The sequence below is a fragment of the Hyaloscypha bicolor genome (genome assembly GCF_002865645.1).
Source record: "Hyaloscypha bicolor E unplaced genomic scaffold K444scaffold_53, whole genome shotgun sequence".
Classification (NCBI taxonomy): domain Eukaryota; kingdom Fungi; phylum Ascomycota; class Leotiomycetes; order Helotiales; family Hyaloscyphaceae; genus Hyaloscypha; species Hyaloscypha bicolor.
Window position 1 is genome coordinate 2,991,478 of NW_020194555.1, and position 13,557 is coordinate 3,005,034.

At 48.8% G+C, this 13,557-nt stretch overlaps 6 protein-coding genes across 6 annotated transcripts; 2 read left to right on the top strand and 4 right to left on the bottom strand.

Annotated features, from left to right (window-relative positions):
* Positions 1-36: 36 nt before the first annotated feature.
* K444DRAFT_610881 (uncharacterized protein) lies at positions 37-546 on the bottom strand. Its single transcript, XM_024879839.1, has one exon. The coding sequence runs from the start codon at positions 308-310 to the stop codon at positions 95-97; it is 216 nt and encodes a 71-aa protein (XP_024739763.1). The 5' UTR covers positions 311-546; the 3' UTR covers positions 37-94.
* A 2,477-nt stretch (positions 547-3,023) lies between these two features.
* Positions 3,024-3,400, bottom strand: K444DRAFT_610882 (uncharacterized protein). Its single transcript, XM_024879840.1, has one exon. The coding sequence runs from the start codon at positions 3,332-3,334 to the stop codon at positions 3,164-3,166; it is 171 nt and encodes a 56-aa protein (XP_024739764.1). The 5' UTR covers positions 3,335-3,400; the 3' UTR covers positions 3,024-3,163.
* Positions 3,401-3,700: 300 nt separating this feature from the next.
* Positions 3,701-4,552, bottom strand: K444DRAFT_610883 (uncharacterized protein). The gene has a single exon (XM_024879841.1). It carries the CDS (start codon positions 4,164-4,166, stop codon positions 3,780-3,782), a length of 387 nt encoding a protein of 128 aa, XP_024739765.1. The 5' UTR covers positions 4,167-4,552; the 3' UTR covers positions 3,701-3,779.
* Positions 4,553-4,996: 444 nt separating this feature from the next.
* K444DRAFT_525195 (HET-domain-containing protein) lies at positions 4,997-6,025 on the top strand (the record flags this gene model as incomplete). The annotated part of the gene is made up of 2 exons (XM_024874423.1): positions 4,997-5,517; positions 5,563-6,025. Coding segments are annotated over 2 exons (984 nt in total), but the record flags the coding sequence as incomplete, so codon positions are not given.
* Positions 6,026-7,419: 1,394 nt separating this feature from the next.
* K444DRAFT_610885 (uncharacterized protein) lies at positions 7,420-8,251 on the top strand. Its single transcript, XM_024879842.1, has 2 exons — positions 7,420-7,683; positions 7,796-8,251. The coding sequence occupies exons 1-2, from the start codon at positions 7,428-7,430 to the stop codon at positions 8,143-8,145; spliced, it is 606 nt and encodes a 201-aa protein (XP_024739767.1). The 5' UTR covers positions 7,420-7,427; the 3' UTR covers positions 8,146-8,251.
* A 509-nt stretch (positions 8,252-8,760) lies between these two features.
* K444DRAFT_558183 (uncharacterized protein) lies at positions 8,761-12,859 on the bottom strand. The gene is made up of 6 exons (XM_024876812.1): positions 12,479-12,859; positions 12,288-12,426; positions 12,005-12,241; positions 11,311-11,954; positions 11,092-11,263; positions 8,761-11,045 (listed from the first exon to the last, which is right to left on the bottom strand). Exons 1-6 carry the CDS (start codon positions 12,510-12,512, stop codon positions 8,873-8,875), a joined length of 3,399 nt encoding a protein of 1,132 aa, XP_024739768.1. The 5' UTR covers positions 12,513-12,859; the 3' UTR covers positions 8,761-8,872.
* Between the last annotated feature and the right edge of the window lie 698 nt (positions 12,860-13,557).

Below are 13,557 nucleotides of genomic sequence, written 5' to 3' on the forward strand. Positions count from 1 at the left end.
AGAGAAATGAGAGAGTGGCTCTTCGTCGCTTGGCCCGGATACTCGGTGAGAGTCGAAGGCTCCAAGGCTGCTGGCGATGCCGTTCCGATGGGTTCTAATTGTGTCGTTTTCTGCGAAGTGCTTTGTGGTGTAGCGGCGCTGGAAGAAGTACCAGATGAAGTAGGAGATAGAGAGCAGGCAGTGGTAGACAATAGAGCTCACCACACAGTGAATCATCAAGCGGTCTTCTGGCCAGTCTGTAGTCCAGAGTTAGTGGTGGACGCAGCCCAAAGCGAGCCGAAAGAGGGGACTTGTGAAGAGCGATAGCCATCTTGTTTGTGATTTTTCTGCCTTGTTCTGCTGTGTTCTGGTATAATGCCAATGCTTGCCCTCAAGTGAGAGATTGGATTGATGTCTACCTTGTCTCGGGAGTCTAGTGGTGCTCGTGAAAGCGGTTGGAGGAGGCGGTGGAATGTCAAGTTGAGCTGCTTAAGCACGAAAAACCCTCAGAGATATACACTTCCGTCCAAGCTAGTACTGGTACCTCGACGGATTATTCCGAGTTCGTGAAACTCACTGAGTCGAATTAAGCATGTTTTGGTTGCTTTCTGATGGCCAGGGCCTATGATCCTCCAGCCTTAGCCTTACTCTAAACCCCAAAGGCGTATGAATTAAAGTGGGATCCAGACAAACTTCACTATCTGGATCTTGTGGTTTATTCGAGGTTATCTGAGACTTTGGAAGCACTACCTTCTTGGAACATGGGAACTGTTCAGCTCCTTGACCTCCCCCCTTCCCTATAGGCAGATGTCTTCCATTCTAGAGTCTTGAAACCGAGACCACATGTTAAGGCTCGTCAAGCCAAAAGCCTGCCAACCCATAGAAGTGAGAACTGGAATTTGCAACTTTCTCTTTTTGAGTGTCACAACCCTTCCCCATCTTCTCGGAAGATCGATGGCTCATTCGGAGGCTCTGCGTCCTCATCCCTTCGACCTCTGCAACTCAGTCGACAGCCTCTGGTGATCAACGAAATGGATTTTTGCCATCAAGCTGCCTCGGAAGGAAAGCTGGAACACCATATGAACGCTAGTTTTAAACATCGAGACTATCAACACTTAGGGATTTGCTTAAAGGGCAGGACCGAAAAGGGGAGGGTGGGCATGAGACAACTTTAGCTTTTGGATTCAACGGTGCATTAATAAGGAGGAGCCTGAAAGCAACACTTGGAAGGAGCCGGATCAAGACGCAGAACGAATCAAACAAGGATAACGCCTATGAAGCCCTCCCCTTGGGACCGTGCTCTTGCCAATAGAAGCCAACGACCGGGATGGCGAGGCGAGATTGTATTTGCTTGATCGACTCTGCGAATTGGATTATTTAGCTTTACCGTCTTGCACTTCGCTCATTGTTTGACTCATTGTTGCTCTTTAACTCTTTGACTCGATCTCTAGGATGAAGGATACAAGGTATTCTGAAGCGGCCTGCACCTCAACGCAGTCTTCCCTTGCATTTGATCTTGATTCAAAACCTTCAAATAACCTCTGCCTCAAGAGATCTAAGGTCCTCGATCAATGGTTCGAAGGTTACTGCTCTGGTCCCCTTCAACCTCTTGAACCTCGACCTCCATCATCAAAGCGAAGCGCTTCTGCATCGACCTGCTTACGCCTTCAATCACTTAATCTTGAAAGGCTTCGCGCAGCGTCTGGTTTGAGATATTGAGGATTCTCGACCCTTTATCTTCCCTTTCCCTAATCGAAGCTTCAAAGGTGACCCCCTCCCCCCTCGGTATCCAAGATCGCTTGCATTCTTCATCGGGAGGTCGAAGTTCCGTCGCCGCCTTGAAATCGGTTTCGCGATGGCCTCTTATCTCCTGTGCTCCGGAATTCTTCCGCCTTCAAAATGGCTTTTATGTATTCAAATAAGCGATATTCGTGCAACAGTTCATGGCATAACTTAGGTCATAAGGATACGTATCACCCCCCATTCCTAACGTTAGAGGGCACCACACACTTGACGATTAGTAGCATATTTGCCTCTGGCGACTCTAGGTGACAGCATGAGAGCGCGATCCCCCGCCCGCTCGCGTTCCATGAGACCAGAGGCACAAAAAAAGTAGCGCGAGACTTTTCTGAACACCTGAGTGGGCCCCCGCAAGGGTGCAGGTCTGGTCACATCGGCATGTCACCAGTAGAAAAATGTTCAGTTTTGCCATTTTAATCGCAGCTTCGAAGCTTTTTTTTGGTTGCGAATTTTTGAGGCCATTCGCAAGCGAGGCGAGGCGACGACGAGGTTCCTCGCGAGCAATTTTCTTAGCCTTACAACGACCAAAAAATGATCAGTTGCAATCACTATAGAAAATCTCATTACTGCCATGGCTCTTCATGCCCGATCACTCACCTCTCACAGATGCACTCAATTCTGGTTCTCTGCAGCTGTTTTTTCTCGCGACTACAACTTCCCCTTCAAGATGTCCTCAGCAATCGTCTTCCCATTATGCATTCCCATCAACTTTTTACCAATCTTGAACTTCTCCTCGTCTAGAAATTTAGCCCCTATACTGTAGGTGTTAGGGGAGAAAAACTCCTTCCTTTCTCTAGCTGACCAATGACTTACTCCCTAGACAATCTCCCGGATTCTCCTGGAACAGTTTGTATCGAGCAATTTCTGACTCTCCCGTTACCTAGGTGCTTCTCCTGGCCCTTCCAACTGCCTCCAAACCTCAACCTCCCATCAGGTCCACTTCGCCATTCCGTTAACAAACCGCACCCAGTCTCCTATCCATCACCAGAAAATGACCAGCCTCCTTAATAACAAACTGCTTGAAAATACCCAGCTTGGCACCTGCGCTGTCTCCCCATCCGACCCGAGTCCTTCTCATGCAGAATCAGCACGCTATTCTAATCTACGCCCAAGTAATTAAGATTGGGCCATGCGGTGGCAAGCACATTTGAACAGCAATACAAATCAGAGTCTGGTCGAAAGCTCTAGCGGAAGTTCATTCACATGTTCTCTTGGATATTTCCTTACTAATTCTTGCGTGTATCTCCAAAGAAGCAACGCGCCAGCTACCCGAGCGTTCCCTGTCAAGACTCCGACGATAGAAATATTATACCGACATCATCACAACCAAATTATAGCCTTCCCAAAGTTGATCCCATAATCTCAGCCTATCCAAAAGCCAACGTCACGGCAAAGAAACAACCACCTTCTTGGCCCTCACACGCTTCTTACCAACCTCAAATCCCTTGTTTACAGCCTCCAACCCACGTCCAACGACCTCGGGCTCCAGCGCTACGATATAACTCCCATCCTTCAGCGCATCGCCCAAAAAATCAACATAAACCGCCTTCCCCATCGACGTATTGGCAAAATGGTCCCCAGCTTGATGCCCCTGAGGTTCGACTTGATCCCATACTCAAGCCCCCCAGAGAAGAAGTAGAGTATCGTGCGAGGGACGACGAAAGTCTTAGGTGGTTGGTTAGGCATAGGGTAACTCGCCACAGAGATGAACTTGCTGCCGTGGCACTGAGGCAGGATATCAAGACAGGCTTCAACAGCCCCGGTACCCATTGTCAGCGCTCCAGCTGTCGTCTTGTCTTTGAACGCGCGGACAATATCTGGGACGACAGTCTTGCTGCTGTAGTCGAAGGCTTGGACTGCGCCGAGCTTTTTCATAAGCTCGAAGTTCGCAGCCGAGCAGGTGGTAATAACTTCGTAGTTTGCGGCAACAGCAAGCTGATTTGCATTGCAGCCGACGCTTGTTGCTCCTCCCCAGACGAGAAGTGTTTTGCCAGTCGGTTTCAAGTGGGGTACGGTAGGTAGTTGAAAAGCCAATTGGTCTTTAAGGAAGAGCCACTAGCCGCCGTGATTACTGCAAGCGGCAGGATGGCTGCTTGCTCGACGGCTATCGTGGGAGGAATGGGAGCAGTCATGTGGTTGACGAGAACAGTGTATAGTCGGAAGTCTCCTTTTACGGAGTCATTGAACGCTTCGTTTATGCCACAACCCTGGCTCACAACGCGATCACCAACTTTAAAGCGCGTCACAGAGCTCCCAACTTCTACCACTTCACCGACCACCTGAAAGAGGGACCGTAAGTATGGTCTTGCGGAACTGAGACAGATAAGCGGGCTGTCTGTACCGTCCGTCCCTAGGATGAAGGGGTCTTTGACCCACTTGAACATCATGCCACGTTTGTCCGGTATCACCCAGTCAATTGGATTGATGGCTACAACTTTTCAATGTCGCTTGTCAAAGATGGACATCCATCTGTATATCTATCTTGACCCGCAGTGCTGGTGTGGGGTGGGAAGCCGGAAGGAGGCGCTTATTGGGCATTCTGGAACTCCACAAAGTAGGGCAAACTTTGAACAGATGGACGTTAACTCAAGGGAATATTCAGATGTCGTTTTTTCTGTCGGTCATGAGGCTGTGTAAGGCTGTACTTGCTTTTTCAGCTGCGTCCGCTACCCTCTGCAGCCTCGCGATACTCGCATAAAGCATCATTCGGCTCTCGTTTGCCTCAAATACATCTCTCATCGAAATCTCCCTTCTCGTCTTGCTGATTATCGGCCAGCATGGCGGATTGCGCTGTGTGCAGGAAGCTTCAGTTCGACAGGTTCGATAAGCTTTGCGAAGGAATGATCCTAATAAGAGGTATCGATATCCCAAGCCGTACTCTAGCCGCAAGTTCACAAGCTGGCTGTGAGACTTGCTTGATCATACATGACGTCCAGACAACCACCCAAGTAGGCCTGTCCTGGTTCAAAACGTATGTCTGTCTAAGAAAAACCACCATGGAAGCGCCCCTCCTTATCGCTAGTGGATCTACAGCGCATCAACGATTATTTGCGTCAGAAGAGATGCAAATTTACACTCTACAAGGGTGGGTCCGCCATTCATTCTTGGTCAATGTCATTGAAGGTGCTAATTAGTAGACAGAGGAGAAGCCAATAAAGCGTGGCCTTCGATAGGGGTTACTCGCGACGTATTGGACGACCCTGTCTCTACTGCTGGTATGAAGCTTGCAAAAGAATGGTTGGAAGAGTGCATATCACCAACACACGCCGGATGCCAGGGTTCCATTGAGGCACGACTTCCTACTCGCGTGATTTATCTCGGGCTGGACGGCGAACACCCTAGACTCCTCGTCACCAATGGCACCAGAGGCAAATATGTAACTTTATCTCATTGTTGGGGCAAAGTTTCTCCTTTGGTAACAACGAAATCCACCTTGAAGAAGAGAATAGCAGGTATATGTGTGGCCGAATTGCCGAAAACTTTCCAGGACGCAATTCTCGTTACGCACGGGCTGGGATTCAGATATCTCTGGATCGACTCTCTATGCATCGTTCAAGATTCGAAAGAAGATTGGGACATTGAATCTTCTCGGATGCAAGATGTTTATGCTTGTGCGATCTTCAATATCTCGGCTGATGCTGCTCTTGACTCAACATCAGGGCTCGGCACCCGGAGGCGGCTACCGCCTGGAATAGCTGTGGGGAGTCCGAAAAATGGAGATTATGTGCGCGTTGGACCGTTCTTCGATTGTACCGATTCCTCTGGAGTCTCGCATGTACCGAGGGATGAAGAACATTTAAAACACGTCCTCGACACACGGGCATGGGTTCTCCAAGAACGCATGCTCTCTCCACGAATTTTACATTTCTCCGAGTATGAGATGGCTTGGGAATGTGATACTTGCTGTCGATGCGAATGCACAGTTTCGAGCAGGAAGCCCATGGCCAGATCTTTTCGGACCATATTTGGAGATACTCGCTCATCTACTGATGAAGTGCCTACTGCCTGGTTTGAGCTAATCAGGCAATATTCCACATTGAATCTCACTTGTGAGTCTGACAGATTTCCCGCAGTTGCTGGTCTAGCATCCAGAGCCGCGAAAATTTTCAACAAGACATATCTTGCCGGTCTCTGGAAGGAGACCCTGCCGTATTGTCTCCTATGGCACGTAAAGCGCTACTCCTCTTCAACTCGATTAAAAGAGTACGTCCCATCTTGGTCCTGGGCCTCAATACACGGAGAAATCATCATGGAGACGGGAATTTCTTCTATGAAGCGTCTCGACAAACTTGAGGCCGACCATGAGGCCGAGATAATGGGAATTGAGTGTGATTATGGAGGAGGAAATGTATACGGGTCCTTGCGACACGGGAGTATTGATATCAAAGGCAGAAAAGCCCCCGCCAAATTCGTCGAATTCGGCGGGGGCTTCTTTAGATTGATATTGGAAGCCCCAAAGTTTCCAGAGCTTGGGAGTCCAGAGGAAGTTTGGCCAGATGTCGCCGACTGGAGCGAACTTCGGAATGCCGATGATTGCTTTCTCTTCATCATATTCATGTCGGAGTACTTCCTCATCAATTCTCTGATACTCAGACCAGCAACCGGCAGGCCAGGAACTCCTGATGGGAAGAACTGTTATAGAAGAATTGGCTTTTGTATGCCATATAGGCCCCCCAGGGACGGTCATCTCTGCCTTTTTGAATGGATACCAGGAGGAGGAAATCTGTCTCGTATAAATTGGGGTGTGGGTATTGGCTCTTGATTGAAGGAAGTTGTGAAGCAGCAGCGCTTGGAAATGAGGTTAAAAATTCTGTCCGCATTCATCTACACATTCAAGAACATTTATCGAGTCATTTGATTAGGTTTGGCTGCCGACCTACTCTTGGTTCTCAGCTGCGCTCGCAAGTGTTAAATTTAGTACTGGCGAACGGGGACACTTCATTGAATTGAAAGCCACCCCTACTATAGAATTGCACATATTCCTATATTCCTACCTAAAATGAAGCCCAGATATGGCACTGTTTAGCCAAGTCACTGCGTACTTTATTCAAGGGTGCGACATCCGTACTGGCGAATTCGTTCGCTAGTACTAAGTTACTACTGGCGTATGACCAAAAATATCTTTTCTCATTCACACAGCGCTCTAACGAACCAAATCCCAGAATCAAGTATCTTCAGGAGGTACACCTCTGGTTGATTTGGCCTTTTGCGAAAGGATTTGAGGGCTTTGCAAGGTTTGGTAGGCGAACGATTCGCTCATACTGAGTGTTAGCGTGGCGGATACATACGAAACGTCCACCGGTCATCGGCACCTGGCACAATTGGAAATCAATTGCGCATCGTCAAGCAACCTCCCTGATCCAGTTTATACCGGCGATTCTCTCATGCCATACATCTTTGGCCTCGTGCAAATCAGCTTCGGCGGATGAGTTGAGCCCTTTTTCGGGTGTTTTCGTGCTTAGCGAGCCCCTTTTTGGCCAAGCATCATCAGTCGAGGCCCGTGCACTCTGAAAGCAAAAGCAAAGCTTGACCGCTTTTTATATTCAAGTACCGTGGTACGACGTTCAGACCATCAAATGGATCACTTCTAGTCGGGAAGACGCGGAAGTCTTGGCTCAAACACTTTCTCCCCCACATTACGCTCGGCGATGCCTCCCTCCACCCATTCACCATACCCTGGAACATGGTACGTCCAGTACTCCAGCCGAAATCTCTGGCACGGGAGGCGAAATGTACATGCCATCTTTACAGACACGAATTCGTTAGATTATACGTACCAAGAGATAAGCGCTGCGGAAATGAAATCCCACCAAGAACTGAGCTGGGAAGTGGTGGGGAATGGGAAGGACGGGAAACTAGAGAGTTGGATGAAGGAGACGGAGATGGGGATTGAGGATACCTCTGGTGAGCTTTTTGCTTGTCCATCCTAGTTTTCAACGGCAGAGTCAGACTCGAGATTCCTAGAAGGTTGATCTAATTTCGGACGGATGATCACTAATATTGAAATTGGCGTCAGGAGAGATTAGAGCCGATTGGCGATCTATCTGGATGGCTGTTTTCTTCTCTACGGGGTTAGAATCTCCTGGCGGGATCGATGTCCTCTGTAATCGACAAAAGAGAATCGGGGATGAAACGATGAACGATATCCAGGGAATTATCACGTCCAAAGCTGATCATTTTCTGGACTTGAAGGGTGTGGTGCTGTTGCAGGTCCCGGATGATGGCGCCAGAAATTCTGAGATAAGAAAGGCAGAGGAACAGAGGCAATTGGATTGGGAGAAGAGGACTGGAAAAAATGAGGGGATCTCGGAGGATCTGATTTATGACGACGAGGAGAAGGAGAGTTCCAAATGTGTGGTTCAATAAACCTCAATTGGTACAGGCATCTCGTCTTATGCGCCGAGCAAACCAAATTTCCATGCCAACGAGTTGCCAGCTGCCATATGATGTCAATTCACTTTCATCCATCCCCTGCTCGGGTTTCTTGAAGGCGAAGTGACTTGAGCATTTCTGTAAGCGCTGTCAGTTAGCGAGCCCCTTTTCTGGTCCGCGACACCAGGCGAGCTTTGCTTCCTCTTTATCCGCCGCCACCCGCTGTCGTTGTGTCTCTTCAGCTGTCAAGTCCTTGAAGTCCCCTCAATTTTCCCCAAGCAAAAACCTTGTTCTGTCGGTTAATATGGAGAATCCCAACCCTTTGCATCTGAAATCTCGTTCCTTTAATACAAGCAACCGCCATGGGTTTGATACTGAGTTGGCCACTCAGCTAGTGTGGCCGGACCTTATCAATGCATCCAGTGCCAGTTCTGAGGACGAAATTCGAATGCGGCTGGGATGGTTGGCTTGAGGATAGACCCAACACATAGATTCGAGGAAGGATCGATATGACGCTCATATATATTGATTGTATTTCATGGAAATGATAAGAAAATATAGTGTGGCGCAGAACCCGAGATCTTGGGAAAATGGCGTGGCTGTATTTTCCTTGGCAAAAGCTTATTTCATATTAAAAGACGTTATTGCATTTTGACTTACACGTCGTGTGCTTGTCTATTGTTACTGTTATAGTGCAATATTGCGTCTAGAATAAATTGTATTACAACATCTCTCCGTTAATTATTTCCCCTTGCTTCTCTAGCAAAGATGCTAAGTTACGCCGGCTTTCGATTGTCTCGGAGTGCTCAGCTCCATATACAGCTTCACATCGTTCTAACTCAAGTTGGAAAAGAATCTCGGCTGCTGGAAGATCGCCTAGCATTATGAGCGTGCTTGCCAGATTGAAGAGACTCGTGAGCGTCTTAGGGTGGTCTTTGCCTAGCACCGTCTCGCAAAGCTGGAGCGTTTGCCGATATATCTCCTCAGCGGCTTTGTACTTCCCTTGGCTTTCAAGGACCGTTGCTAGGTTATTCATGCTTGTAAGCGTGTTAGGATGGTCTTTGCCTAGTACCGTTTCGCGAAGCTGGAGCGTTTGCCGATGCATCTCCTCAGCGGCTTCGTACTTCCCTTGGCTTTTAAGGACCGACGCTAGGTTGTTCATGCTCGTGAGCGTGTCAGGGTGGTCTTTGCCTAGCAACGTCTTACGGAGCTGGAGCGTTTGCCGATGCATCTTCTCAGCGGCTTTGTACTTCCCTTGGCTTTCAAGGACCGACGCTAGGTTATTTATGCTCGTAAGCGTGTTAGGGTGGTCTTTGCCTAGTACCGTCTCGCGAAGCTGGAGCGTTTGCCGATACATCTCCTCAGCGGCTTCGTACTTCCCTTGGCTTTTAAGGACCAACGCTAGATTATTCATACTCGTGAGCGTCTTAGGGTGGTCTTTGCCTAGCACCGTCTCACGGAGCTGGAGCGTTTGCCGATGCATCTTCTCAGCGGCTTTATACTTCCCTTGGCTTTCAAGGACCGACGCTAGGTTATTCATACTTATAAGCGTATTAGGGTGGTCTTTGCCTAGTGCCGTTTCGCAGAGCTGGAGCTCTTGCCGATGCATCTCCTCAGCGGCTTCGTACTTCCCTTGGATTTGAAGGACCAACGCTAGGTTGTTCATACTCCTGAGCGTGTCAGGGTGGTCTTTGCCTAGCACTGCTCCTCGCACACGAGACACTTCTTGATACCTTAGAGAAGCAAGACCATATCGACCTTGATTTTCATCGTATAGAGCCAAGTTCTCTAGGAGATCGGCCCGTTGGAGACGTGTACTCTCGGATGAAGAACAACAACTGAGGGACTTCAAAGCATGAGGGTAGAGAGTTTCACACTCCCGCCAGGTTCCATGCCTGCCACTAGGGAATTTCGCCGCCATCATAAATAGCGCTCTTTCCTGCCACATACTCTGTGACCCCTGCAAGGCCAGCCACTTTTGGGTTGAGAGGTGGACTAGCCGATGAACTTCGAACTCGCGTCCTCCTTTCTCCACAGATATCAAGGAGAACGATAGTAGAGTTCCCAAAGCTTTGTTGAACTCAACCCGGCGATCCGTCTCCTGGCGCAGTAGTGCCTCCGGAATCCCTTGACAATCCAGCACTGCTATGAGAGATAGCAAGTCTGCAGCACGCGGCATCTGTTTAGCAATCTGATCGAAGGATAACTTCCATGTTCTGATCACCGAGTTCTCACTTGTAGGATCCCTGCGAGGATCTGGCAAGTTCTCGTCGAGGTAGTCTTGTAGGTCATTATCACTAGCTTCGAGGTCTCTGGTGTATGCAGCCACAGTCATGCCGTTTTCTTTGATAAACGCAGCAGCCTGAGTGATTGCAAGCGGTATGAATCCTAGTGTCGCCACGAGGTTTTGATTTTCGGAAGAACTGGTGCCCTTGTCCGTGGCCACTTTCACTTGCAGTAGCTGCTCTGCATCCAGAGGAGGTAATGGTGTGATCTCAATCGCTTTCTCTTGATCTGTCAGTCGTTGGCCAACTCTTGCATCCCGAGTCGTGATGAGGACAGATCCCTGAGGATGGCGGGGTAAGAGGCCAGCAAATGATGAACTTGGACGATCTATTTGAGAGCGTGACACCGGTCCAAAGAACATCTCTATATCGTCGGCATTATCTAGTACAAGAAGCCATGGGCCGGCGTCCTCCTTGCTTAACCATCGTACAACCAGAGTGAGGATTTCAATGTTTGGATCCTCCCAACCTAGTAATTGCAAATCTCGCGCAATGCCTCTATAAGCCTGTTCCAGCTTTTCCGGCGTACTTGCATGAATCCATATGATATGGCCAGTAGGGTTCTGTTCTTTCCATGTATAGGCATATTCAACAACGATTTGTGACTTGCTGTATATAGTTTAGTAGGGCACTGGCTCGTGGATATCGAACTCACCCAATTCCTCCAATCCCACAAAGCGCAACCCGACGTTTAGTTTCGAATCTCTTGTCGATCTCCTGGAGAACGTCTTTTCGTCCCACAAAGTTTGGGTCTCTCTCGAAAGGGACTGAGAAGATCAATTTAGTGTTGGATGCTATATGGGGCAGAAGAGTTGGCAGAGAACCACCTTGCCAATTGTCAGTATATCATTTCACTCTTGGAACTACAACGAACATATCTGACCCAAAGTGACATTCCCTAGCCCTGCTAGTGCACCTGGTCTTTGCTGCTCGAGAAGCACCCGCACAACAGAGTCGATCGCCTTAGTTACCACCGCGCTCTGAAGATAGGCCTTCGTGTGACCTACGACTTCATCCATCTTCTCCCACTCTTCCAACGATACTACTCCGGCCCCATGTGTCACGTTGAATCGATAGTAAATATCAGGACACTCCACAAATTTGCGACTTAACCGATTTGCTACCTCTTCACAATTCGTCGCTATCTTCTTCAGGGTATCGATAAGTTTCAAGGGAAGGATTCTCTGGAACGCGTCTGGCTTAGCAAGTCCAATCGTTCCTGGGTGACCAGTACCAAGGCTGACAATACATCCCACATGTCGGTCATTTCCAAAAATGAGCCTTGCTTCTTCAATAACCTCTTCGACCGGATTGTTGCATTTAATGCCCGCGTCCAGGAAATCCTCTGCGACCTGACCTGGCTCCGCGATTGATATCCTCTTGAAGAATGTGGGAGCGGCTGTCGTCGCTCGAGCAACTTCCCAGATCCTGCAGTTGATGCTTCGGTTCTCACGCACCTCATATGATCGAAATCGTCGCGGAAATTCTAGGTTGCTGGCAGCCATAGCAAGGACAATGCTAGATGATTCCCAGTTAGCTGGATCAGGAGATCTGTCAGACTAGCTTACACTCGTCCCAGCCCACCTGCCAAACTCTCATCAATCATCATCAGCTCAGCATTGCCTGCTGGGCGTGCAGCAACCACACGCTTCATTTCAGCCTCGAGCGTCGACGCCTTGAAAGTACCATCTTGAATTTTCCACTTCGTGTTTTTTTTCGAAAAGATATTGCCTGCAACGGTATTGTATTGTTCTAAGGCTTCCCTTGTGTCCATCCTCAGTCGTCCCAACATCAGTGCAACTAGCCTGACAGAAGTCACCACTGGTATTATGACTCTAGTGGAAAGCTTACCCTCCTGTGCTTGTGCCTCCGATGAGGTGGAAGTATTCGCAAGGCCGTGGTAGTTCCGTCAGGGCGAGGTCGTGCTTGAGCCTGGACATGATCTCGTCGAGTATGAGGAGCTCCGAGACTCCACGAATGCCGCCTCCATCTGCAGATTAGACAGTCAGTATAGATCTTCGCAGAGGGCGCAGAGAATGTACCGAGTGCCAGCAGATTCACTGGGCCAGTGCTCATTGTCGTCTTAGATGTATATCCTGAATGAGAAGCCGGAGGTGGTGTTTAATCCTAGGCTTCGGTGTTGGAAGCTCAGCCTCAGCAGCAGACATCACGCAAATCGGGTGGCGCTTGGGAGCGAGTGTTCTCAGCTGTAATTCGTACTGAAGAGCGCCAGTGAAAGGTCGCCATTCCATTCCCGTAATTCTCCTCCCACTACAGATTCACATTACTCTTTATTCTTACCAGAGAACTCCCGCTTGGGCCAACTCACTGCGCAAGCGATGCAGCTGTTTACCCCTAAACTATAAAGTTTTTTTCGGCACACCGGTTTTTTCGGCACGCAGGGATAGAGGTTAATGGATTCGATGTCCCAGAGGACAGAACCATGGCACTGCTGTCTTGACATCGCCACTGAGCGGAGTAAGCTGTTATGAGACTCAAAGTCACTACTGTGGCAGGTATCAAGGGCGAGATGATATATATCAGAGTCGTTAAGCTCATTAAAATGAATATACAAAATATGTAATAAGAACAAGGGAGAAAGACCCCGAGAACTCTCTCATAGAAATCCCCATCAAGTCGTGATAAGATCGAGCTGAGCCGAGTCATCAAATGGAGGAAATTCGTCTCTGTAGTATGCATCCCGTCCATGTAAACGCCTGTTCCATGCCTTGTCCTTTCCCAAATGCCTATCTTGCAATACATACATGTGATGTATTGACTAACGTATATGCGTTTCCTTGCATCGCAAGTCCTGTGACGTGATATGATGCAAAACGTGATTTCCGGCGTTACGCCGTGCTGTAACTGTCGATATCCGGAGCCTAGTAGGCTTCAACGGGATTCGCGTACCGGAGAGGCGAGCTTTTTTGTTCTCGGTCTTTGGTTGAACCCCCTGAGTTTCTCCGAGAGAAGAATACTTTAGGCGAGACGAACTCGACCTCGTACTTCAGTGGGGTGAGAGGAACGGTGACTGAGTGTGTGTGCTTGGTCTTGGGGTGGAAGTGGCTCTTGATGCAGTCATCGATGAGGGCGATGAGGCCTGTTGCGACGATGACACTGT

Excerpts from the sequence above, each read along its gene's own strand:
- K444DRAFT_610881 (XM_024879839.1), bottom strand. The coding sequence starts at position 310 with ATGGCTATCGCTCTTCACAAGTCCCCTCTTTCGGCTCGCTTTGGGCTG.
- K444DRAFT_610885 (XM_024879842.1), top strand. The coding sequence starts at position 7,428 with ATGCCTCCCTCCACCCATTCACCATACCCTGGAACATGGTACGTCCAG. Across the intron at positions 7,684-7,795 it reads GGGGATTGAGGATACCTCTG|GAGAGATTAGAGCCGATTGG; the intron begins GTGAGCTTTTTG and ends AATTGGCGTCAG.
- K444DRAFT_610882 (XM_024879840.1), bottom strand. The coding sequence starts at position 3,334 with ATGGGGAAGGCGGTTTATGTTGATTTTTTGGGCGATGCGCTGAAGGAT.
- K444DRAFT_610883 (XM_024879841.1), bottom strand. The coding sequence starts at position 4,166 with ATGATGTTCAAGTGGGTCAAAGACCCCTTCATCCTAGGGACGGACGGT.
- K444DRAFT_558183 (XM_024876812.1), bottom strand. The coding sequence starts at position 12,512 with ATGAGCACTGGCCCAGTGAATCTGCTGGCACTCG. Across the intron at positions 12,427-12,478 it reads AGTGAATCTGCTGGCACTCG|ATGGAGGCGGCATTCGTGGA; the intron begins GTACATTCTCTG and ends TCTAATCTGCAG. Across the intron at positions 12,242-12,287 it reads GGAGGCACAAGCACAGGAGG|GCTAGTTGCACTGATGTTGG; the intron begins GTAAGCTTTCCA and ends GACTTCTGTCAG.